Consider the following 23,095-nt stretch of genomic DNA (forward strand, 5'->3'; position numbering starts at 1 on the left):
TTACCTTTCTAGGACTAGCGTACATGTGACCGGTTGTCAGGGCAACCGAATCCAGACTAGCGGCTGTTTATCGATAAACTCGATTTGCGTCAACTTCTTCCTGCTTTGGCTCCCTTGCAGCCTGAACCGTGTCGACCATCGCCCTCCATCGCCTTCCATCCACCAGCAAATCGCGGACAACAACTATAATAACGACCCAGATACCGCGGAAACGACCCTTTCAGTACACATTCGAAGTGGGCGATCCTTATCTCGCTCTCCATCGCCGCCATGGCGGCCTCAAACGACTTGATCGACTTCGATATCATCGAAAACCAGAAGGAGAACATTCAATCGCTACCAGGGGGACGATCTGCTCGAGAGCTAGCCCGAATCTTCAGCCCCCGAGAAACGACGGACAAGCTCGCCGTTCCATCGCCAAATGAGACCAAAAGCGTCAACGATGCTATCAGACAAGAATATGAGGCGGAGCTGCAAGCCATTGACGAATCCGATGACCCCCTCGATGTTTACGACCGATATGTGAAATGGACGCTCAACGCCTACCCCTCCGCCCAGGCCACACCGGAATCCGGGCTTCTTCCTCTTCTCGAACGCGCCGTGAAACACTTTCTCTCCTCCGCACACTACAAAAACGACCCCCGCTACCTGCGGCTATGGCTGCAATACATCAGACTTTTCTCCGACTCGCCACGGGAGACATTTGCTTTCTTGGCCCGTCATCGTATTGGTGAGAGCCTCGCGTTGTTCTACGAGGAGTTTGCGGCCTGGCTGGAGGGTGCGGGGAGATGGACACAGGCAGACGAGGTGTATCACCTCGGTATCGAGCGCGAGGCTCGGCCAGCAGAACGCCTGGCTCGCAAATACCGCGAGTTCCAGTATCGTTACGAACAACGGACGCAGGATAGCGGTCCCTCGTCCCCGGCCTTGCCCGCCGTCCGCCCAGCCTTGGCGGCCAAGGTTGACCCTTTCGCGTCGGCTGCCCCCGCCTCGCCTGATGCCCAGGCCGAGCGCCCGGCCCCCGCCCGCAGCGCCGCCCCGAAGACGAAAGCCGGCAAACCAAAAATGACGATCTTCTCCGACGCCGACGTAGCAAGCCAGCCGGCGGTCAGCGGACCGGCGCAAGGCTGGGACAGCATCGGATCACTGCAGGACCGACGCAAGGAGAATAAGGTGGAAGCGAAGCCCTGGGCGGGAGAAACCTTGAAGGCCGGAAAGAAGCCCGTGCCGAAGGAGAAGATGACGATCTTCCGGGATGAGGTATGTGCATTTCCCGATTCTCTCTGACTTCCAGATATTTACGATCGCAGGACTAATTGGTGGCATGAACCCGGGTTGGTTTACGATTAATGTATTCAGTCAAAATCCAAAATTCAAGTCAAACAAGATGTTCCAGATGTCGTGCCAGAGCACCGCGTAAGGGAAGCGATCAATCCACGTACCGGACGCCGGGAACGCGTTTTCGTCAACCTCGATGCCGTATACCCTGATTATAAGAATCCGAACCATGAAGTTAGCTTCGAGGAGCTCAGGGCGATGAGGCGGGGGTGGTTGAAGAAGAACTGGCGGGTGCCTAAGGTGCCTCTCAGAGAGATTCCCGGCAATTCTAATGCCGAAATGACCTCCGAGAATCCCCTCGAACATGGCATAGAGAACGTACTACCGGATCAATTCAGGCAGAAATTGACCGTGAAGGACAGAGACACTCATGCGCAGGAGCACGGTGAGGCAAATGCTGTCCAGGAAAACAAGACCAAGGCACGAAAAATGAAAATGCGCGAGGTCAAGCAAGAAACCCAGACAAGTAAGCGTGTTTCCTCGAGCCTACTGATGATATGACGCTCAGAGACCCTAACAACCTATAGTCAAAATGAAGTTTGATTCTCCAACTGGAGGCAGTAAAGTTCGTCGGAAAAGCACTGCTGAGCCCACCATGACAATGCACACACGGGCTGCAACAGACGAGATTTATAGTATATTCAACCAACCACTGAAGGCGGAGACAGATCAAGCGGCCGAGAGTGATTTCGATGATGATGACTACACAAGCGCCGGGGAGAGCACTGTGACGGGGCATATTTCAGCTGCATCTAGCGATTTCGGCGACGATGAGACGACGACTTTCCACAAGTCATTTGACGATGATGGGTTCGAGGATAACACACGGGCGGAAAGTGTTATCGATGGTGAATGGACACAGTTCTCTGCTTGCGACGTCCCCGACGCCCACACGTCTCATTCACTCGTTGACGAACACCCCTCCTATGACAATAGAGAGAACGAAATTTTTGATGAGAATGCTGGTATCGAGCAACCTGGGAGGCAACGATTTGTCCCAGAGATGCCCGAAGATTATGTTGCTCCCTACGGCACCTACCGGGATCCTGCGATGATAGCTCAGAACCGCTTGCCTTTCATGACGCCGATCGTTGAGCAGACGGAGTACTCTATTTCAATGACAGCCGCGAGGGCCCAGATGTATAACGCAAAGACACCCTCCAAACCGCAGATGGGGAACCTCTTGTCAAGTCCGCTGCTTGGTACCACCACCCCCCACCACGAGGACCATTTCGCCGATATCCCCGAGGATGTGACCATCTGTCCAAATGTGGACGAAGTGCGATCTAGCATGAGACTCACGCCTCTGAGTGAGAGCAGCCGACAGGAGCCGGTTATCGAGCAGCTGCAATGCAGTCCCACGAACAAAGACATTCGTAACACCATTCTTCATTCCTTGCAGCCGCCTTTGGCTTCCTACCCAGGCTATCACAATCACCCACAAATGATGACCCACTACGGCTCCGAAGTCCAGAGATTCTTTAAAGCGACTAGCAAGCGTGGGAAGAGCGGGGACGAGGCGGCGTTTGACTTGCCCATCCTCGAACTACCAGGTGCTGACCGAAGTTATATCATCCGACGAGAACTTGGTGCCGGAGCTTATGCCCCCGTCTACTTCGCCGAGAGCATCGAAGGCCTACCGTCTGACTCAGAGAGCGAATCGACAGGCAACTCGAGCAGAGATTCCCGCAGCAGAACCGTTTCAAGCTACAACGCCCCGCGCCATGGATTCGAAGCCATCAAATTGGAGGTTGGCCCACCGAGTGAATGGGAATTCTACATGATTCGCGTGGCACACGACCGCTTGACCCGGAACCCCGAGCTCTCTCGCGCCACCGACAGTATAATCCGGGCTCATGAGCTTCATGTCTACCGGAACGAGAGTATCTTGGTGGAAGACTACCGTGGTCAGGGCACGATTTTGGACCTGGTCAATCTCATCCGCAGCGAACCAATTTCGCCAACCACCAACAGTGAGGGTGGAATGGACGAGGTGCTGGCCATGTTTTTCACCGTCGAGCTATTCCGCACCGTTGAAGCTCTGCATGCAAGTGGGATCATCCATGGCGACATCAAAGCCGACAACTGTCTCGTTCGCCTCGACGACAAGCCTGCCCTGCCTCCCTCCCTGATCGACCTGGACAACGACTACACCGACCCGCGCGAGGTGCACTATTCCCCGCGGGGCCACCACGGCTGGTGCAACAAGGGCCTCTCGCTGATCGACTTCGGCCGCGGCATCGACATGCACGCCTTCTCCCCGGCCGTCCAATTCCTCGCCGACTGGGAGATCAAGAGCCACGAGTGCAACGAGATCCGCGAATCGCGGCCCTGGACCCACCAGATCGACCTCTACGGCCTGGCCGGCACCATCCACGTCATGCTGTTCGGCAAGTACATCGAGTCGATGCCCGTCCGCCGCAGCGAGGGTTTTTCGGCGGGTGGTACTGACTCGGACCGGCCCGATTCGGCCACCACCCGCACCTACCGCATCCGCGAATCCCTGAAGAGATACTGGGAGCGCGACATCTGGACCGACGTCTTCGACCTCCTGCTCAACCCCGGCGCCGAGCGCTGGGCCCAGGTCGAGCGCGCCAACCGGAACCCCACCGCTGCCGCCGGCGTCGCGGAAGACGGGACCGGTCCTGGCCCTGCACCGATCCTCCCCGTGACCCACTCAATGAAACTGGTGCGGGAGCGCATGGAGGCCTGGCTGCTGGGCAACGCCGAGAAGAAGGGCCTCGGCTTGCAGCTCCGCAAGCTGGAGGCGATCTTCGCCGAGCGCAAGAAGAGATTGGAGAAGTTCTAGTGTCTAGCTTCCTGCGGTTCTGCTCTATTCTTTCTTAGGTTGAGGATGTCGCATGATCTGAACACATACCTCGCCCTTTAGTTTATACCCGATTTGCAGCGTTGGCGTTCTGAGGTGGGATTGTGTTTTCTCGGTTCGATTGCCTTTTTCTATTCTGGTACTACTAAGGTTTTGTTCCTTGTCTGTGGGATAGTGCTACACATCTCAACAATTCTTACAAATGTTACCATCCTCAGCAGTATTCTACGTATTCGAACCCCCCAGTGTATTTGAATCAATGAATTGACAAAAGTAGAATAGTTATGCGTATCCTTCGCAGGAAACACAGCCATAACTCAGTCTGAAATGCAGATAATCTCTAGAGATAGATAGAGAAGAAAAAGGTGGACATTCAAAAGAACCAGACAGCCAGTCTTCAGCTTAACACTCGAAAAGAGAAACAAGACGAAGAAGGAGACTGAGACTTTCACTGTCGCACACACGAGATAGAAAAGAGATAGAGACGGCAAAACAAAACGCTAGAACAACAGATAGATAATGGAGGCCATCTTCGCTTGCTTTGCTTTCCATGTACTGTACTGTGTAAAGACACAAATCATCCCAAGCAGGAAGAGTCAAATTTGATGCAGCATTGATCGTTTCATCTATCGCAACACAACATAATCATTTCAGTCAATAGCGCGTCTCTCCGTTCCAATCGTCGTCGTGCATTCCTTGTGAATACACGCGGTTTCGTTGTCGTGGCAGAAAAGAAGTAGATAGGTCAGATCGCACAGGAAGTCGAAGGTCGGTGAGTGAATTGGTGGGGTTGGTGGTAATGAGATAATGTTGGAAAATGATATGAAAAAAAGTAGGAAAAGGTCAAAGAGTGAACCGCAAGGGAGCTGTTAGCTGATCGTAGCTGGTAAGCTGCACTACTTGGCAGTTGGAATTGGTAATGAGTAGATTTTTCAGGGAATGAATGTGGTTAGGTAAGTTGAGATTGCGGGGACAAGAAGGAAAAGAACGAGTGTGTTTGACCGTCAACAGCGTTGAAGAGAGACCCGCATGGTGGCATGAAGCTGGATGCCAATGAAGTTGTCCGAAGTTGTCGGAGCTTTCGGTGGATGTGCAATGCTGCAATATTCAAAGAGGTAAGTCCAAATAGGAAAACAACGATCGATTTCTGTCGGTTGGATTCGTTTTAGCCAAGTAGGCTGGTACACCATAGTCCTCGGTCCTGAGCATAACAGATTGGTGGATGCCGCTGGAACAACGCACATGGATGCACTTGAGTTGATATTGTTTTTCGGTTTTCAAATTTTGCCAGTGTTGTGTTGAAGAACTTTCAACATGCAGAACTCTAGGAGTTCAAGGTAAGGTCATAAGATTCGTCAATGCCGTTTCTGTCATTATTCTTTGATCCAAAGCGATCAAGTTCGCAAAACGTCGTCCAGGTCATTAGTGAGGCAACGGGCGCCAGCATCACCGCCTTGAATAGGGCATATTGAGGATTTGCCTGCGAATTCGTTCCGCATCCGATATACCTTCTTCCGTCGGGTCAAATGGGAGTGGGTTGGTGATCTCTGGTTCCTTAAGTGGGGTGCCAGAAACGCTCGGTCTGAACTGCGGGAGCAATCCACTTGCGAACGGGTCGGAGAGGGACGGTGCATGTCGGACGAACCGAGGCGAGGGTTCGGGCCGTTTGGCGGCCTCAACCTTGAAAGGTGAGCCCAAGCGCTTGATACTGTCTCCAACCAAATTAAGAAGTGGATTGGCAGGCTTCTCCACGAGGCTATCCTCATTGCGAGATGTTGATGACGGGGGAGAAAATAGCTGATCAATGCCCCTAGGGCTCACCGCACTCATTGTCGCTCCACGTTTACGGATCCGGATCCGACGTTGGTCCATGTCGTTCAGCTTTCCTTGGCGGACAAGCTCCTCTAACTGGTTCCGTGTATCTTGTTCTACAGGAGTTTCTGCGGCAGGCGCATTGCTGGCGATAGTGGCGTCGTGCTCAGCAGCGGGGAACACAGGTGGGGAGCGTAGCCGGGAGCCCGTGACGTGGATCGTATCCCTTCGATTCCTGGGCGTATGGCGCTGGAATCGTTTTCTTGAGCTATGGGGACCCCATGTATTGTATGTAAATGGGGATCCGAGCCGAGGTATGCTCTCCTGCTCATTTACGTTCGCATGGGTTCGCGCAAGTGGTTCTATGGGTGCTAGCTGCGCAACCCCTGATATGGGGGTGTTGAACCACTCATCATTCTCCTCCGGCAAAGAGGAATTTTCCGCCGTGAGTTGAGCGAGTGGTCCATGGACTGAGCTGGCCACAAGTGACACGCCCAGGTCGCGTGTTGCATACGCTGTTGAACTGTTGCTGAAGCCGTCAGCCTGAGAGGCTTCTTGTGAGGCCCGTGTGAACAAATCGTAGAATGGTGTCGGGCTCTTGGACTGCATCATCCGCTGATAATGTGGCGCGATACAGAACTTCTTTCGGCACAGGAGCTTGAGCCTTCGCCGAGTTGACGCCTCCGACTTGGGCCAGAGTGGTCTTGCGGCATCGGTTTTAGGGGTCGGGGTTTTGTCTCCGCCCGAACGTGACTGAAGTATGGCGAACGGAAATTGCTTGTCCAGTCTAAAGCGTCGTTTCTCCCAGGCCCGCTTTGCGTCGCGTGCAACTCGATGAGTGACACCCAGGGGCGGAATACTGCCGGGGGTCATCTTGAAGGGAGTGATTGTAGGATCCTGAAGATACAACTGATAAGTATTCCAGAGATGATTATCCATATCGATTGTCCAGCGCTCCTTTGCTAGGAAAGCCCGGGGTTTGTTCTTGAGAGCAGCACGCATCGATGGCGTCTCGGTAACATGCTTGGGGGGTAATTCGAGATGGAAAAATGGATCGTACGAATCGCTTTCCATGCTCGTACAGCTTCCACCCGCCGAGCGTCGCGACCCGAATGTTTCGATAGATGAGACAGAAGAATCCGATGCTTGCGAACAGGCGGATCCAGGTCGCTGAATGCTTTCTCCAAGAGCACGAGCATCTTCGGAAGACCAGCGCTCGGCGGATTGATTGTCAAGATCCGGGCGGATTTGAGCCGGAGGGGTCTTCAGGGCTACTTTGTCCCGAGGGGGCGCTAGAAAGCGGTCATCCCGCGACGGAATTGTCGGGCCTCCATTGACTACAAAAGCATCATGGGGCGTGGGGAATTCGATAGAGGGGAGAGGGATATCGGAGGGGTTTGGATAAGTCGTGCTGAGGTCATACTCGGCTTGCGCAAAGACGTTGGTTCCGGAGCGAACACGAGATCGGCGAAGGCGACAGCTGGAATGACGAGGCGGCGGCGGCGGGACATCTAGGTGCGCTGGTATGCGCTCGGGTGTCCTCGGCTCCCCTATGCTGGTGGACGGGAAAGTGAAATTCTTGGGCAGCGTGCGCGAAAGACCCAGCTGTCGAGACTCCATGGTAGACAGGTGACAGTCTCGTACAGTGGTACTTGGTGACAGGCTGGATCGCGACAACGTGATCCAAAGAATTAATACGTACTCTTAACAAAAACACTTTCTCTGACACTATAACATGTCGCTCGTCTGCGGAAATGTTATGCGCAGGAAACGAGATATCCTCAGCAGGAGTCAAAGCGCTAACCGGGAGATTGTAGATGGCGCGCAGTGTACGCGATCCCAACTGATCGCGCGGGAACTCAATCGTGGACGATAATCCTGCGTGAGCCGGACAGCCAGGTTCTGACGGTATCCAAAATGAAGGATAGAGCAAAGAAAATCGTTCTAGCAAGTAGTTGAACGTCTTGTGTCAAGATTCAGGGAGATGGACTAAGCGCGCTTTGGGGGGTTCGGGGTCGGCGGAGGGTCGTAAATCGTAACAGTAGATGAGTAAAGAAAAGGAAAACAAGGTGCGTCAAGGTGTGAGTGGTCGATTAAGAGTTGTGAGTACAGTGATGTGAGGCGCGAAGGTGTGGAATGTAACGATGCGCTGGAATTGAGACAGAATCACATTGAATTGTAGCCGCGCTCCATTGCCCGATCGTCGATTTACTTGAAGTATGGGGAAGAGGCGGACATTGACCACACGAACCCGAAACCAACAAAACACGGAAGGAAAAAAAAGAGGAGAGAAAAGAAAAGAAAAGAAAAGAAAAGGAGGAAAGGGATAGTCAAGGACGAGCGACAGGCTCTATCGGAGAATAAAGGAAAAAAGAAGAGGAACACGTAGCTGGGGGGAGAAAAGGAAGTGAGTGGGAGAGGAAGAGAGAGAGGGTGGAGGGTGGAGGGAGGGAGAGTCGGGTGGTGAGAGGGGAGAGAAAGGCAAGCAAGGAAACTAACTGGTAAGTTAAGTTAAGGAATAAGGGAGAGACAGCCGAGGACAGAAGCGGTAGCCGCCCGTACAGTACCCTTGGGTTGGTCGGGTTTGGCGGACTGCTACCACTGAGTTAACCACTGTAAGTTGACCACTGTAAGTTAAGCTAACAGTGGAGTTCTTCCCACCACGTCAAGTCCCTCCAGTCCCTCCCTCTTTTAGGCTCCGGGAGAGAAGCTCGATCCTCTCCTTGCCCCGTTCCATGGATCCCACACGGACAGACATGCAATGATGCTATGACCATCACATCTCATGTCATGTCATCAATCCAGTGATTTCCTGCCTGTTTTTTTTTTCTTTTTATTTCACGATATGTACCCCCCATACCAGAAGAAGAAGAAGAAGAAGAAGAACACTCCAGATTCGGGATCCAATTGATCAGTCATAATAAGCATAGCACATCAAGCATGTACCCTCAAAAACAATAATGAAACAAGTGAAGAAGAAAAAAGACCGAAGAAGAAGAAGAAGAAGAAGAAGAAGAAGAAGAAGAAGGAAAATGAGACAAGAAATAAAAGTAATAAGAAAAAAAAATGACAATCAAAACCAAAGAAGGACAAGAAAAGTCGCTCGTCACATTGGCTCTGGAATGCGGAGAATTGATATGCTGGACATGCTCGTGTGAGCCACTCAGCGACAGGAATACTATACTATGCTGACCCCCTTTTTCCCCTTCTTCCTCTTCCCTCTTGTGTCATGATTGTTATTCTGTCTTGTTCTTCTCTCTGGTAATTTTGAGTCTGCATCACTTTTCTTGATTTGCCCTTTCTTCACAATTTGCGGGGCAGTCTCATTCCGACTTCTGACTTGTACTGGAGGATGAGGCCGTCATCACCTGCGTCAGAGGAGGAAAATGATGCTGGATATAGATTGATAGTGGGCGAGGAAGATCCGCCTCACCGCGTTGCCCAACCGTCTCTCGGAACGGGCAGAGAAAAAATACAAAAAAGATGTGCGTTTGCAGTGCCTGGTCGAACAAATGACAATTCTGCTCGGATGGGGCAAATCGTTGTTGGCCGCCCCCCCACTAGAAGTGTCCAGGACTGTACCTTAACAGACTAGTCGTCTAGTGGTGACTCTAGTCGAGGTACTGTACCTTTGCACGGGCTGGGCTGACATCGATCGGGCCATGCCCAATAAATTAATTTCCCCATTACTCTATTCGCAACATTGCTCGTCCTCGACCCTGCAAGGGTGTCTCTCGGTGTGATGCCGTGAGCAGGCTTGGGTTTTCCACTGTCGGGTGCAGGGTGCAGTGTGGCCCGTACGTGGCTGCTACTGGTGAGTCGTAGCAGCAGTGGTAATCTCGCTGTACTACCAAGTAGTATCTGGCTCCTCCATGTTTTCTACCCCTTCTGCCTTCTAGGTGATGTGATGACAAGCTTCACGGTCCAGAAGACAGACTCACGAGGGGTAGTTATCAGCGGGTCCTCCATTGGATCGACAAACCGTGCTTGGATCCCGCCAGAGACCGAAATAGCAGTCTCGACTTCATCCTAGTCTACTCCCTAGTGTGGTAGAAAAGTCGGGTGGCTGGGAAGGTATTTTGTTGGCCTTGGGGTGGTAGGCAATTGCTGCTGCTCGAAAGAGATTATTGCGCCTCGAGGCCTGCAGAAGGATAGAGGACTCGAGACTCGAGAACTGTATCTGTGTCTGTGTGTTAACGGGGAGAGGGAGAGAGCGAGGGAGAGCGAGTTGGCGAACACTTGCCCCGAAGGCGAGAACTCCAGTCTCCTGCAGAAGCATTCCCCACCGTCAGCCCAAACGAACCCCCGATGCACTGGGCGTGCATTAGCGACCCCAACCAGCAGCCAGTAGCATGGCGGCGGTCGAAATTGTGATCAAGCACTAGTTTGAGTGGTATGGTTTAAAAGGATGAGTCGGTGGCAGTGAGCGAGGAGACACCGGTAGTAGATTCTTCTAGTCTTCTCTTCCTTGTACTGTACCGTCTGTACCACAAGACGAACCCTGACCTGAAACCACCATGTAATCTATAAAACTTTCCAAGCAATGTATGTGTAATTTACCTGTATTGCACATAGGTAGTGCCATTCTGTGCGCCGGAAACACATGAAACAGAAACTATCAATCAGTAATTATTGATATCAACTATCATCTTGGTGCTTCAAATACATATTTAAGAAGGTTCAATGTAAAGGAAAGAGACTTGTAACTATGTTGCCCATCGACTCCTCAAACCTATATACTGATGAGCGCCGTATGACTCAGGACTTATTGAAATTCTACACTCCAAGTCCCGTAAATGTGTCGGTTCCCACGAGGAAATCAACAATTCCGGATGACGCCTGAAGATCTTCCTCCCGAGACTCGGCTTTGTCTGGATTAATCCACTCTTCTGTGACGCCTTCCCCAAAATCAACGATGCAAAGGTTGTTATCGGTGTCGACATGTATATTGTCTGGCTTTGCGTCACCCTAATGGATCCCTGCGGCATGTAGCCGTCGCATCATATTTTGGAGCTGATCTGCCCGAATATGCCGATAAATAGCATCTATATCGATATCTGCTGTAATGCTCGATGTATTTAAGCAGAATTCCCGAGATGCTGGTACTGGTATAATCTCCCTGGCCGTACACCAGTTCATATATGATCGAAATACGTACAACATCTAAAAGACCCCAAAATCTGATCTGAACCAATGCAAGTATCTCACAATCGGCTTGCTCACTGCAGTAAGTAGACTTAAAGAATCGATTTGCACCAGGTCCAACCGAGACCTTTTTGGGCCGTCGAGGAAGATGCCCCTCTGTCTCATCCGGTAACAATATGACTCTCCAAGCTTCGACCAACGAAGTTCCGCGTTCTACAACACCGGGGAATAGATCAGCCTCCGGAGCGAATTGTCCTATAGGCCGCTGATTTACCGACGACTGAACATGGAACTTCCCATTTAGAGTCTGTAGGGTAAGACCCAAGGTTTGTATGTCGAACCAATCCTGCAGAGTTCGCACTCGAGGTTTTCGCTCCTCCGAAGATAAGAGCTTCATGACAGAGTTGCATTTGGGTGCGATCCAGAAGCAGATCTCTTCCATACCTCAACGCTTTCTTCTTCATCACTCTGCTCCACCGCAGCATCCTGCGGGTCCAATTTGTGCAAAAGAGCCAAGTCCTGTACTGTGGTCTTCGAATCATCTTGAAAATATTTGGCGGAGACTGTGATGTGAAATCACATACCGTAGTATAGTATCGTCAACTCAGTATTGGTGCTCGCGCCGCGGAAGAATTCGAGCATTATCATATGCTGGTAACCGCTTTATATCTAGTAGCTGAGCGATCTAGGTTATGTCAATCGGTTCAAAAGGTAACTATACATCGAAGCCAATATCAATCTGACAGTAAATCTCCAAGCGACGATGGACGAACGTGACATGGCTATCGTACCAAGATAGTTGGATTCCATGTGCGAACAACCACGATGCGCTCAAGTGGCGATGTCTGTGGAGTCGCTGTCAACTTTCATTACTTGGGGGAAAGTGGGACTGCTGCAAATGCAATCAATGTGGAGATGGATTCCCTTATACAGCAGAGGAAGTTGCAACCATGAAGTATGTAGGCAATGCAGAGCAGCAAGATCATAGATCAAAGGTAAGTTAGTTGGTGTATGTACTGTACCTTACAAAGGTGATATGAGCTGTAATGATATGATATTGATGTTGTTGGCAAATTATATGACCCGACCTGATATTCTTGTTGTATGTATTGTGACTGTAAGCGGGCAGCATTACACGCCCACCCGGAATGAACTTAAGGCATCTGACTAACCGTCGAGGAACTAGTTCAAGCACAGGATCTATACCTGATTGAGCTTATCTGCATATTCCGACGCGTGCCGAGGTGGGGTAAACGCGACCTTACCGCGTGATCGACGCGTATCCGCGCGTCTGTGTAACAGAATGTATATGACTTGCTTTCCACCACTCGCAACGTGCCGGTCTCAGTATGGAGATTACCATCTTACGCAGTACCGGCAGGGTCTCGGTCCCTGACTAAGAGACCAACTAACCCTCATAAGTTAACTACTGGGTATAGTTAGCATTCACACCACTTCAACATCCCGAATACTTGATTGCCAAGCTCCAACTTGTTGAGACACCAAAATAGAAACTGGGCAAAAAAGCAGGTGGCTGGGGCTGGGGCACTTCGGTCCAGGAACAAGGAAGAGAGTCCACCAGAGAGTCTATGGAAGACTATTATTAGACACCGCTACTATGAAATCCACCACGCTAAGTGGCATAGAAATCGAAGTGAAGGTATGAACGGACTACATACTAAATAAGTGGAAGTGGGGACGTCCCCAACCCGATCTACTCATAGAATCAAAGCAGACTTTCAGGAACCAAGAGCAGTGCGAACCTGGGTCGGGTGCCGATCTTAACCAGACACTGCTCCCCATGGATCAAACAACAGTTAACAGAAGTTGTCGTTGTCAGGATCTGGTTGAGTTTGGCTCTTCTATAGATCTATTGACTGACTGTCCTTCCCGCAAATCATCACAGAACGCATAGAACGCCGCATACTACCCATTCTAGGTACTAGGCAGACAGAAGAGAGTATATAAACACAAGCACGAAAACTCCATCTTATCCCTGGCGATGACCCGATACTCCTGCCTCCACCGTTGATCCATTAAGCTTATCAGCCCTCGTCTCTTCTGCATGCACTAGTCGAGTATGTGCTATTTTACTGTAGACAACGCTTGATACTAGATACCTACGCCCCAGTACTCTGTACCCCAACCCTAAGCAGTCTACCCTTGACAGGTGATCCCAAGGATCGTGTTTGTGCATATCACGCACTCGTCAACAGGTCCCATACTACATGTTGATTCTCCAAAACTACCACATCGCAATGCCATCCCCGTCAACCCCTGGCAATCGACCATTATACCCTATCTCCGTGACTACGACAACTTTTACCGGAGCGTAATCTACCCACCTCCTGTGTGCTTAGTTCAAGTCCAGTCCAGTACGGGACAGGACATGTACTGTACATGCGAGTGCATACATCGAACCAATAACCACCACCACAACCCCGATCATCCCCATCCGACATCCAGAGGAAAACAACCCACGGGCCAACTGCTCAGCCATCCTAATCATGCAAGCATCCCACAGAAGCCTCAGTACTCAAAAACTAAACCTCTCCAGCAAGCCCCCACCTTCCCTCATCAAGTTCATATTTCAGCAAAATCGAATCGCCTATGCTATAGATGCAATCCCCAGTGTGTCCGCATTCTCGGGTCTGACGGAGTCAAAGTATGTAGCATCTGCACGGCAGTCCCGGTAGAGGGAGTGCTGAACGCTGAGCTCATCACATTTATGGGGGGACACGCGCATTATGAGTGATTTCCCCCTTTTGCTCTTGTTTACCCACGTCATAAGTAATACCGCCCCGGAAGTTCCACAAGCAGATTCTTGTTGCGTTGGGGGGGTGGAGGCGAAGGAGAAGTTCGCCGCATTGACTTACTGGATCCTGCTTGATGGTCCGCTAACTATCCCTTGCTTCAGGTGGGTTTCACTTCTCACCTAGAGTATGTATGAACTTGCGTCATAATGGTGTTATATGTGAACGGTTTGTGCCGGCCTGCTACTGCAGTCCTGCAGAGCAACCGAAACAGAAGAGACATGTTTGTTGTCTTCGATGTTTGTACAGTACATGTGTTGATTTCTGCAGTGGATAGCGTTCAAGTTCCTGTTCTACCAACAGTCACAACAGCCAACCCCTAGACCCTACTCCAACCTCGAGAGATCCACCTCCGGCTCCCGAAACCTGAACAACAACCGGACGGTCGGGTCGCAGATCGACTCCGTCCCATGCATGAAGTTCGGCGGTCGCTCAGTCCGATCTTCGAACTTCCAGTCGTAGCGCATCAGCAGATGCACGAGCAGGATCTTGATCTCGTTCGCCGCGAAGAACCGTCCGGGACACGCGTGCATCCCGTGACCGAAGGCGTAGTGCTCCGCGCTCGTCGTCACGAACTGGAACCGGTGCTCGCTGCCGGGGGATTGTCGCCACTTGTAGAAGCGCAGGCCGTCGTAGACATCCGGGGAGGTGTAGATGGACGCGTCCTCGAAGATGTGGGCGGAGACGAGCATGCTTGCGCCCTTGGGGATGCGCGTGCCGTCGGAAAGGGAGATCTCTTTCGTGGCGAGGCGGTTGAGAAAGGCTGGTGGATGTTAGGGTTAGCATGATGGGTATAATTGGTAGGGGTTGTGGTGTTTGGCTATTTACCAATTCCGGCGGCGTTCATTCGCTGACTTTCCTTCAGCACGCTGTCCATTTTCTTCATCTTCGTGAGGCTGGTCTTCTTCAGAGAGCCGCCGTCTTCGGTAATGACCGTCTGGATCTCGTCGCGGAGTATCTGGATGTATTCGGGGTAGGCCGTCAGGTCGTACATCACGTTGGTCAGGAGGTTGGACGTCGTGTGGATGGCGGCCATAGTGAGGCCCATTTGCGCCTGCGCCACGTTCAACGGACGTCCGTCTGCAAGCTCATGAAACCAGTCCAGTGTATCCTCGTGGCTTCGAGGCGGGTTCTCTGCGGGGAGCCGCCCCTCTCGAATGAGTCTTCGCCTTTCGATCTCTTTGTTGACGATCGCGGACCCAATCTTCACATGTTTGCGCACCCCCTGGACGGTGGGTATGAACCAGTGCACTAACGGTTGAAGAATCGATGGCCAAGCTCGAAGATCGCGCGCACCCACGAAGGCGGCGATGGTGAAGTTGACGGAGACATTCAGCCACTGTTCGTCACGACAGATTTTCTCACCCAGAAACACGAGGGTAGATAATCGTGCAACGATGTATGGTATGTCCATAGCGAAGCTGACCGGAGTCCATGCTGTGTGCCACCATGGTCAGTGTTGAGCAGTCCGTCTGAGAGGGGGAGCACATACCATCACTTTTGGGAAGCTTTTCTCGTAGCACGGAGCTAGTTTCCTTCGATAAAGGAGTCACGAGTTGACCTGAGAATCTTCTAGCGGTGCCACATGCCGACTTGAAGCGTCACTTACCGAGAGAATGGGTAAGACGCTTGTTGATCACATCTATTTGAATCGGCTCTATCTTCTCGAAGACCTCGAAGCCGGGAATTTTAGATCCAAAAAAGAACTGCTCGGATATGACTTAGATCGGCTCGGCCCATGCTATACCACAAGGGTAGAGACTACCTTCTTGTTCGCTTCGTCGAAGCTGAGATGCGGGTGGTTCTTGACCTCATCCACAAGGCTGGGGTGGAGCACGATGGTTGGATCGGAGGCTGCGACCAGTTGAAAGACCTTTCTGCCCTATATCGAGTCCCTATTAGCGCATGGTACAAGGCACCTGTGAGAACTCTACCCTATTTGTCCTGGGCTGAACAATGCACGAACCTGGCTGAACCCCTCCTCGAAGAGCTCCTTGGCGGATGTCACGAATCGCTGCTTAGCCTTGCTGTTCGAGAGCTCCCATCTGCTTTTCCCGATCAGGGGAATGTTTCTGTAAGGAAAGCTTTCAGTGGACTCCTGAGAAAATCTCAACACAAAGACCAAGAGAAGGGCCACGACTGCGCCTTGCAGCAGATGGTAGCTTTCCAGCTGCTCGATGATGAAAGCCATTGTTGACTGGCTGAGTGACTGACATTTGACAGAACAAGGGAGAGCGACAAGGTTTAAGTAAGAGGATACGTCGGGTTGACATCGCTTCCTCGAGCACGGATCTCAAGCTTTCTTGGTAGCCTGGGCAGGCTGCTTGCCAATCATGAGTCGTTCACTGATTCCATCGCTAGCAGCCCGTCGATAGGGTGTCAGACTCGGATGCGAAAGCTTCAAAGCTATCGTGGGCCCTGTCTAGGACTGGATCCACTCGATACGCCCAATACGTTGAAGGCCTCGAGCCAATCTGGATCCTATACCGTTGCAATGGCGAGTCAGCGACTGGTCGCTGATTGGAGCACGACAGATGAGTTATGGTAGATCAGATAAAAAGACAGACAGGCGCTGGTAAGATTGCTGCCTGCAAAGCCTAAATTTGTTCCAAAGTTTCGATAAAACTCGATGATAGGCGCGGGGATCACCTAGCAGGGCACATTGGATGTGCGGCGGTTGGGTGTCGGAGTAGGAATTTGATTTTTGGATGTGGACGATGTGGACTGGAATATCATGAATCGAGGCTCGATAATTGGACACAACAAAGAAGGTCCTAGAGTGTGAGGTCTATTAGACGAGGTTTCAACAGTTGGCAAGTCACTGTAGGTAGGGAGGTAGGTACCTGATCGTTAGGATAAGTACATGAGTAGGAGAAAAGCGGGTCTGGCCGTCTTTAGTTATATTGAATTGGTCCCATGCTATTTGTCCGCTCGTGTGCAGAGGTGGTTCAGTGTGGATCCGTCCATGGATGGATCCAGCCTGGAGGATGAAGGGAACGTGCGATGTGGTCGATCACCGTACTCGAATACGCCCGCGGCTGCCTCAGCTTCTCACTCGGCTCCTTTCCGTGCCGCTGTCTTTTTCTTCCCAACTACACTGACTACACTGACTACACTGACTACACTGACTACACTGACTACACTGACTACACTGGCCACACTGGCGCAGACACGGCACAAGGATCCGAGATTCCAAGCCTAGATTCCAATAAAGCCTAGAGCCCTCGCCTAACCTAGAGTAACTACATGAGAAGTTACTAATTATCCTAAGGACCTGACATTGATTGCCCGATGTCAGCAACAACACCAAGCTTGAAACTTCCTCACGAACTGACCAGTGGGATGGGCTTCATGGAGGAGCAGTGGGTGCTGTCATCTCTTCCTTACTCCAAGCATGAACACACAAGGCCATGGTGTATCTCTAACTCTCTCAGACTGCCACTCCCGCGCGAGGACACTTCTTCCGATGCTCGCAGCTTAAAAGAAACACCTTATCCGAATTAACTGAACTCGGCATCTGTGGGGGTTTTCATGTTCGTTGGTCGGGATGATCATCTTCTGCCCTCACTTGTTGGTTCCGGCAGGTGGAGGGGACATCATGGAGCCGACGTACAATGCAACACCACAAACCGAGGCGAACCCCGCGTCGTCCACGCAATCAATATACGTACGAAAGAACAGGCACCAACTTGGCAGCTGAGTATAAAGATGATCCAAGACCAACTCTCACCAGCAACTTTAGGGGTAGCATAACTCTTAACAGATTTTCTTTGCCATTTATACTCTCCCGAATCGCACCTTCAGACTGAATCATGGCATCTCTATCGCTCAGGCAGTTTCTCGAGTACATTTGAGCCTTCAATGCCAAAGACTACCAGAAACAACACTCCTTCTACCACCCAGATGTCCGTCTTGTCCTTCCCGACCCGGAGGTGGGAACCCTCGTAGGGTCCGAAGGCATCATGAATCACTATGCTGTACTTCATGCCACCGCGGAGGAGACCGTCGTCCCCATACTGGTCATGGTTGACCAAGGGCACATTTTCTTCGTTATGGAGACATATTTTCTCTACCGCCAGGCCACAGACCGCGCTGTCCACGGGTACAACGCACAAGCCGGAGATGTGATCAAGGTCACCGTGTGGGCACTGTACGACATGGACGGTGGAAAAATGAAGCACATTACTTGCAACGGGCTCCACCATGAATTCCTTGGCACGGCGGATGTGAATCTACGGATCAACGAGAGCTGGAGTCGAGCAGACAGTACGGTCAAGCGTTGCTGGGGCTCTGCTTCGCTGCTCTAGAAAGTATTCGTGCTCCGACTAAAATACTGGAAATCATACTCATACATCGTTCATTATTAATAAATCACTTCCTACCATAGTATACACATCATCAACCCACAACCTTAAACTACAAACGCACCAACCTCACGACCCACAAACCAACCCTTCCCTTTGATAATCTCGAAACACATCCTCCGGCGACCCCTCCGCCGTGCCCAACCTCTGAAACCCTTTACGCATCGACTCTTTCCCATCTTTCTTCTTCCTCTTGTTTGGCGCCATCCACCCCTTTGGACTACCCATCGCCGACGCCGCCGTCGCAAACTGCAGCCGCCGCCTCACCCGCGACGCCAGCCCGAGCTTTTTGGCCGTGGCCTTCCGGGAGACGATCTCCACGCACGGCGACGGCTCCTCTTCTGTTTGTTCTTCATCATTATCGTCCTCGTCCTCGTCCTCAGCGCACAGCGTGTTTCGCCGCTGGTGAGTGAATGAAATGCTCTCCGGTAGGTAGATCCTATGGTGGTGGGTCGTGGAACTGGACGCCGTCCGCGACTGTTGGTGACTTAGGAGGGGTCTTCTGTACGAGCTGCTGCTCTTTCGGGATCGGGGTTGTGTGATTGCTGCTGCCGCTGGGGTGGGCCACAGGGGGTGTTGTTGCTGGGCGAGCTGTTTCTTGGACGTTTTGGTCTTGATGGGGCTGAATCGTTTGCGACCCGGGGGCTGAGTTACCTTACGGGTTAGTGTCTTCTTGTCAGGAAACGGTGAGATGTATTGTCTAAGAAGGGTAGATGTTTGTTAAATAGCGAAGTTGCGCAGTGAGCTGCAACCTGTATATAGTAGTTCCGTACCGGGTTTGGTGGTGTCTCCGGGAGACGATGCGTAAAGCAGCCGTCCTCATCCTTGAAGCGGGACTGTTTCGCCTTGCTGGGCGAGGATTTGAAGGGCGAGCTGACCCTCATGGCTGTCAGGCGGCCGGTGATTTCTGGTCTGCTTGTCTGTGGTGGTGGGTGGTGAGATGTCTTGGAATGTGTAGGAGTCGGTGGGGGCACATGGTGGTGCTATTGCATAAGACCTTGATGACAGATGTCAGAAACAACGGGCAGAGAGGAAGAGAGGGAGGGTGTGTCGGGCTGTGTCGAAAGGGCCTCCTTGCTAAATACTTGCTTGGGGGTGTGTCTGGACCATTCTTTGGATGTTGTTGTGGCATAAAATTGCATTTCGGGAGGAATGTAAATAATGCAAGTCGGTTTTGTGTCGGTCTCTGGTCGTGGATCGGGCTATCATGTTGGAGGAAGATGAGATTCAGGTCTAGCGATGAGTAACGTGATTGTTTGTTTTCAATATCCACGAATGGATACAATAGCTAATGGTGCGGTTGACAGAAGTCTGCCACACATTGGACCGGAAACTTGTCAAATGAGTTGCGGACATTCCTCGCCGATCCCAAGCATGGTGTTCAAGTCAATAGACCCCGCATTCTCCGGATGAAAGAACCGACCTACTGTCTCGCTTCAATTATCCACTACTTGCTGGACGAAGTAGGTGAGGAAGTGCCTCTCCTATACTAGCTGTCGTGGTTGTGCTACTGTTGCCCTCCCAGAAGGTCCGCGCTTGCTGTGGATATATTGATGAGTCAGTAGACGATAATAGCTGTTATTGATTATACGTGCTGTAAAACAGTCACTCTAAATCGTCCTTAGCAGATGGTGGTCGTGCCGTTACTCGTAGTATATAGATCCATCCATAGCAGTACAACAAGCCTTGTTCAGACTGGCTCCGCCGCGAACTGACAAGCTCAATGCTTTTCAACTACGAGACATATAAGCATTCAAGCCCTTGGTCTCTGACATCGAGCAAATCAAACTCCTTATCTCGAGTTATGTAGTGGTAGCAAATACTTGAGTATTTCATGGAGTAATAGCCAATCAATAAGTTCCGAGAACGATTACATCAAGATGAACCGATGGTGGGTGGCGACATGACGTGAAGCTGCTTGCTCGACAGACCCAGGTACAGCTCCTCGTACAAAAAGGATACTGAACTTAGCAAGCGTGAACTCAACAATCTCCCCTACTGAAGATCCAGTGACTTATACAGCAATAAATTGCAACCTCACGCCTAATTCCCTTTGTAATCCCGCACCAGCTACTATATATCACTCCCGACCCGAAACGTCACCACCCTACACCAACAACACCCCCAACCCCAAAAACAAACCAACTACCACAAGAATAAGAGAAAATACTACAAAATGACCGAAACAAGCCCCATCTACAACCTCATAGCCGCCATGGACGCCGAAGACGACGCCACCGCCCACAACACCACCGCCGCCCCGGATGACGACGACGCCACAACCGACTACGGCGCCCGCGCCGTCCGCAGCGCCGCCATCCCAGCAAACGAGGCCGGCGAAAACCGCCTCGTGGACCATGTCTCCGTCCAGGTCTCCGCGCCGAGAGAGGATCCAATGGTGTCGCGTCGCCGGCGGCAGGAGATGTCGACGGCCGGGGGCGGGTATCAGTTGCGGGAGGTGGAGGAGCGGGCGGATGGGTCGAGGCGCGTGCATCGCGAGTACGAGGATCCGGCCACGGGGGTGACTTATGTGCGGGATTTGGATGGGTGATTGTTTTCTGCTGGGAAGGAGGAGGGGGGCGAGGGATTTGGGAGTGGGGATCGTTTTTGGGCAAGGAGTTTACGGGATAGTATGATAACTATATGTCAGGTTGGAGAACAATGTCGAGTATAGCAGTAGCGTCTGGACGGAGGGACGTCTGAACTCTCTGGACAAGCTCACTCAAATGGGAATTCAGGGTCTGTGACGCTACCTCCGAAAGTGACAGACCTAACCTTCGATACGAATACAGTCCACTGTGACCAATCCATTCAATTCAAGCTTTTGATATCCCTTCCCTCCTGGCTCACAAAAGATAGAAGGGAGTCAAGAAACATATAATTAACTCCAGCCCATGCTATGCCTAAGCGCCATATTACGAAAGTCCACACACACGAAGGGGGAATCCCCTGACAAGAAGAAGAAAAGAACCACCGAGCAAAAAAACCTCCAGGAGACGGCGAAGCCAGATTAAGCCTCTCCATCCGACGTCTCCTCCTTCGACTTGCTCTTCTTCTTCTTTTTCTTTTCCTTCCGGTCCGAGGCGTCGGCATCCGCCTCCAACTCCGCAACCTCCGACTCGCGCTTCCGCTTCTTCTTCTCCTTCTTCTCCTTCTTTTCCTTCTTGGCCTTCTCGGCCGCCTCGAGCTCCTCGGGCGCCACGAACGCCTTCTCGCGCTCCTTCATCTTCTCCTCCCGCTTCACCCGCTGTCTCTCCATGATCTCCTCCTTCTGCGCCCGGTCCTTGGCCTCCTTGGAGAGGAAGTACTCGCCGGACTCGATCTGCAGATCCACCTTGCTCTTCTCCGGGGCCGGGGGGAAAGGCGTGTACACCTTCTTCGTCTTGTCCGTGACCTTGAACGGCATGCGACGCTTCGACAGGGTGCGCTTCTTGAAGTTGGGCAGGAACCGGTCCCACGACTCTTCCGCCAACGAGGGATCCTTGGCCAGCTCGCGCTTGATCATGAGCTCCTTGATGTGGTAGATCGGGTGGATGTTGGCCATGCAGTCGTTGATGACCTTGCGCACTTCCTTCAGCCCCTTGTAGGGTCCCATCGCGGCGACCGTGTTACCCTGCACCAGGATGTAGGTGCCGGTGAGGAGCTCGAGCGCCTTGAGGGTGGAGCCGCCGGGTCCGAGGATACGTTGGCGGCGCTTGACGAAGCGCTCCTTGTTACGGACTTGGTTGCGGATCTTGATAACGTCGCATGCGACTTCGTCGTCGAGAATCTTCAGGGCCTGGAGGATACTGCCAATCAGCGAGAAGTTTCTTATTTTTGCATGTAGCGTCGGCGACAGGAATATTTCCTACCTGTTGCACCGGGACACTTCTGGACAGAAGCTTGATCAAATCGCGCGCCTTGAGAATGGCAGCAGGATCAAAGGTCTTCCGCGTCGTCTTGACCGTCATGCTACCCTCGACCAAATCGAGGGTACAAGCAATGCCATATTTCTCCAGGGATCTCGTCACGAGGGGCCAGGCCTCCTTGAGATACTGTTCGCGGTACTTGGGGAACAGAGTCGCAAACGAGGATTCCTCGGCGAAACTACCGGCGACATTGTCTTCGGCGTTGAAAGGTTCGACCTGGTCGCAGAGTTGCGAGGTTAGCATGCGTTTTTGTCGCCAGTACATCTCGAAAAATCTTTTTCTTTTCTTTTCTTTTCTTTTTTTTGGTATGGGATCATTGCACCAACCTTCCATTTGTCGATATCATCCGTATCCCACGGCTTATCTCTCTTGTATGTGGAGGGCATGTTGAGTCCTATTTGCGACAAACAGAGAGGAAGACTCTGGATGGATCTGCAATTCGATGCAAAGAATGATTGATGATCGAATTGGCGGCCAACTTTTTCTGAGGCGCTTCCGCCCCGCGGGCACTTACCGGTTTAGGTAGTGCTGGTGGCCAGGAACCCCAGGCCAACACAAGGCATCAAGAGAGTGGCTCCGGAGCCTGGAGCGATCGATCGAGGCTCAATATTTGTGAACATCAATCAGCTTGTCTACCATATTCGATTTCGTTACGTTGCCACACTACGTATGTACGGTATAGGGTACAGAAATTGTATCAATTTTGACTCTGTGCGCAGACAAGAACTTCCCCTTTTGCACAGTGAGCGCATCTCCACCCCTGATGTATCATAATCCCGTCGAAGCTATTTCATGACATCCATTGGAGCTGCACTGCTCAGTATGCAAGGCTTCTACTGCATCTATTCTATCAATTGTGTGTTTTGACGTTGCAGTTCAGGAGTACCG

The 23,095-nt window shown here is 51.7% G+C and overlaps 6 protein-coding genes across 6 annotated transcripts; 2 read left to right on the plus strand and 4 right to left on the minus strand.

The window, feature by feature from the left end:
• Nucleotides 1-112: 112 nt before the first annotated feature.
• On the plus strand, nucleotides 113-4,343 carry BO72DRAFT_531144 (putative checkpoint protein kinase (SldA)). The gene is made up of 3 exons (XM_040950338.1): nucleotides 113-1,260; nucleotides 1,360-1,804; nucleotides 1,866-4,343. Exons 1-3 carry the CDS (start codon nucleotides 271-273, stop codon nucleotides 4,145-4,147), a joined length of 3,717 nt encoding a protein of 1,238 aa, XP_040797344.1. The 5' UTR covers nucleotides 113-270; the 3' UTR covers nucleotides 4,148-4,343.
• A 1,268-nt stretch (nucleotides 4,344-5,611) lies between these two features.
• On the minus strand, nucleotides 5,612-7,597 carry BO72DRAFT_387429 (uncharacterized protein; the record flags this gene model as incomplete). Its single annotated transcript, XM_040941674.1, has 1 exon — nucleotides 5,612-7,597. One exon carries the CDS (start codon nucleotides 7,595-7,597, stop codon nucleotides 5,612-5,614), a length of 1,986 nt encoding a protein of 661 aa, XP_040797345.1.
• A 6,639-nt stretch (nucleotides 7,598-14,236) lies between these two features.
• On the minus strand, nucleotides 14,237-16,225 carry BO72DRAFT_245790 (cytochrome P450). The gene is made up of 6 exons (XM_040939973.1): nucleotides 15,902-16,225; nucleotides 15,701-15,817; nucleotides 15,545-15,641; nucleotides 15,428-15,496; nucleotides 14,764-15,372; nucleotides 14,237-14,698 (listed from the first exon to the last, which is right to left on the minus strand). Exons 1-6 carry the CDS (start codon nucleotides 16,124-16,126, stop codon nucleotides 14,262-14,264), a joined length of 1,554 nt encoding a protein of 517 aa, XP_040797346.1. The 5' UTR covers nucleotides 16,127-16,225; the 3' UTR covers nucleotides 14,237-14,261.
• Nucleotides 16,226-18,368: 2,143 nt separating this feature from the next.
• On the minus strand, nucleotides 18,369-19,294 carry BO72DRAFT_531148 (uncharacterized protein; the record flags this gene model as incomplete). Its single annotated transcript, XM_040950339.1, has 2 exons — nucleotides 19,073-19,294; nucleotides 18,369-18,944 (listed from the first exon to the last, which is right to left on the minus strand). Exons 1-2 carry the CDS (start codon nucleotides 19,181-19,183, stop codon nucleotides 18,369-18,371), a joined length of 687 nt encoding a protein of 228 aa, XP_040797347.1. The 5' UTR covers nucleotides 19,184-19,294.
• A 1,181-nt stretch (nucleotides 19,295-20,475) lies between these two features.
• BO72DRAFT_500146 (uncharacterized protein) lies at nucleotides 20,476-20,850 on the plus strand (the record flags this gene model as incomplete). The annotated part of the gene is made up of 1 exon (XM_040948881.1): nucleotides 20,476-20,850. The coding sequence occupies one exon, from the start codon at nucleotides 20,476-20,478 to the stop codon at nucleotides 20,848-20,850; it is 375 nt and encodes a 124-aa protein (XP_040797348.1).
• A 173-nt stretch (nucleotides 20,851-21,023) lies between these two features.
• Nucleotides 21,024-22,650, minus strand: BO72DRAFT_531149 (KRR1 small subunit processome component). The gene is made up of 3 exons (XM_040950340.1): nucleotides 22,534-22,650; nucleotides 22,151-22,423; nucleotides 21,024-22,077 (listed from the first exon to the last, which is right to left on the minus strand). The coding sequence occupies exons 1-3, from the start codon at nucleotides 22,591-22,593 to the stop codon at nucleotides 21,310-21,312; spliced, it is 1,101 nt and encodes a 366-aa protein (XP_040797349.1). The 5' UTR covers nucleotides 22,594-22,650; the 3' UTR covers nucleotides 21,024-21,309.
• Nucleotides 22,651-23,095: the final 445 nt, after the last annotated feature.

This window comes from Aspergillus fijiensis (assembly GCF_003184825.1).
Source record: "Aspergillus fijiensis CBS 313.89 unplaced genomic scaffold BO72scaffold_61, whole genome shotgun sequence".
Classification (NCBI taxonomy): domain Eukaryota; kingdom Fungi; phylum Ascomycota; class Eurotiomycetes; order Eurotiales; family Aspergillaceae; genus Aspergillus; species Aspergillus fijiensis.

Coding starts and splice junctions, on each gene's coding strand:
- BO72DRAFT_245790 (XM_040939973.1), bottom strand. CDS start 16,126: ATGGCTTTCATCATCGAGCAGCTGGAAAGCTACCATCTGCTGCAAGGC. Junction 15,642..15,700: donor TCGACGAAGCGAACAAGAAG/GTAGTCTCTACC, acceptor ATATCCGAGCAG/TTCTTTTTTGGATCTAAAAT. Junction 15,373..15,427: donor AAAGCTTCCCAAAAGTGATG/GTATGTGCTCCC, acceptor GGTGGCACACAG/CATGGACTCCGGTCAGCTTC.
- BO72DRAFT_531144 (XM_040950338.1), top strand. CDS start 271: ATGGCGGCCTCAAACGACTTGATCGACTTCGATATCATCGAAAACCAG. Junction 1,261..1,359: donor TGACGATCTTCCGGGATGAG/GTATGTGCATTT, acceptor TAATGTATTCAG/TCAAAATCCAAAATTCAAGT. Junction 1,805..1,865: donor CAAGCAAGAAACCCAGACAA/GTAAGCGTGTTT, acceptor AACAACCTATAG/TCAAAATGAAGTTTGATTCT.
- BO72DRAFT_531149 (XM_040950340.1), bottom strand. CDS start 22,593: ATGCCCTCCACATACAAGAGAGATAAGCCGTGGGATACGGATGATATC. Junction 22,424..22,533: donor ATGATATCGACAAATGGAAG/GTTGGTGCAATG, acceptor CTCTGCGACCAG/GTCGAACCTTTCAACGCCGA. Junction 22,078..22,150: donor GAAGTGTCCCGGTGCAACAG/GTAGGAAATATT, acceptor AGTATCCTCCAG/GCCCTGAAGATTCTCGACGA.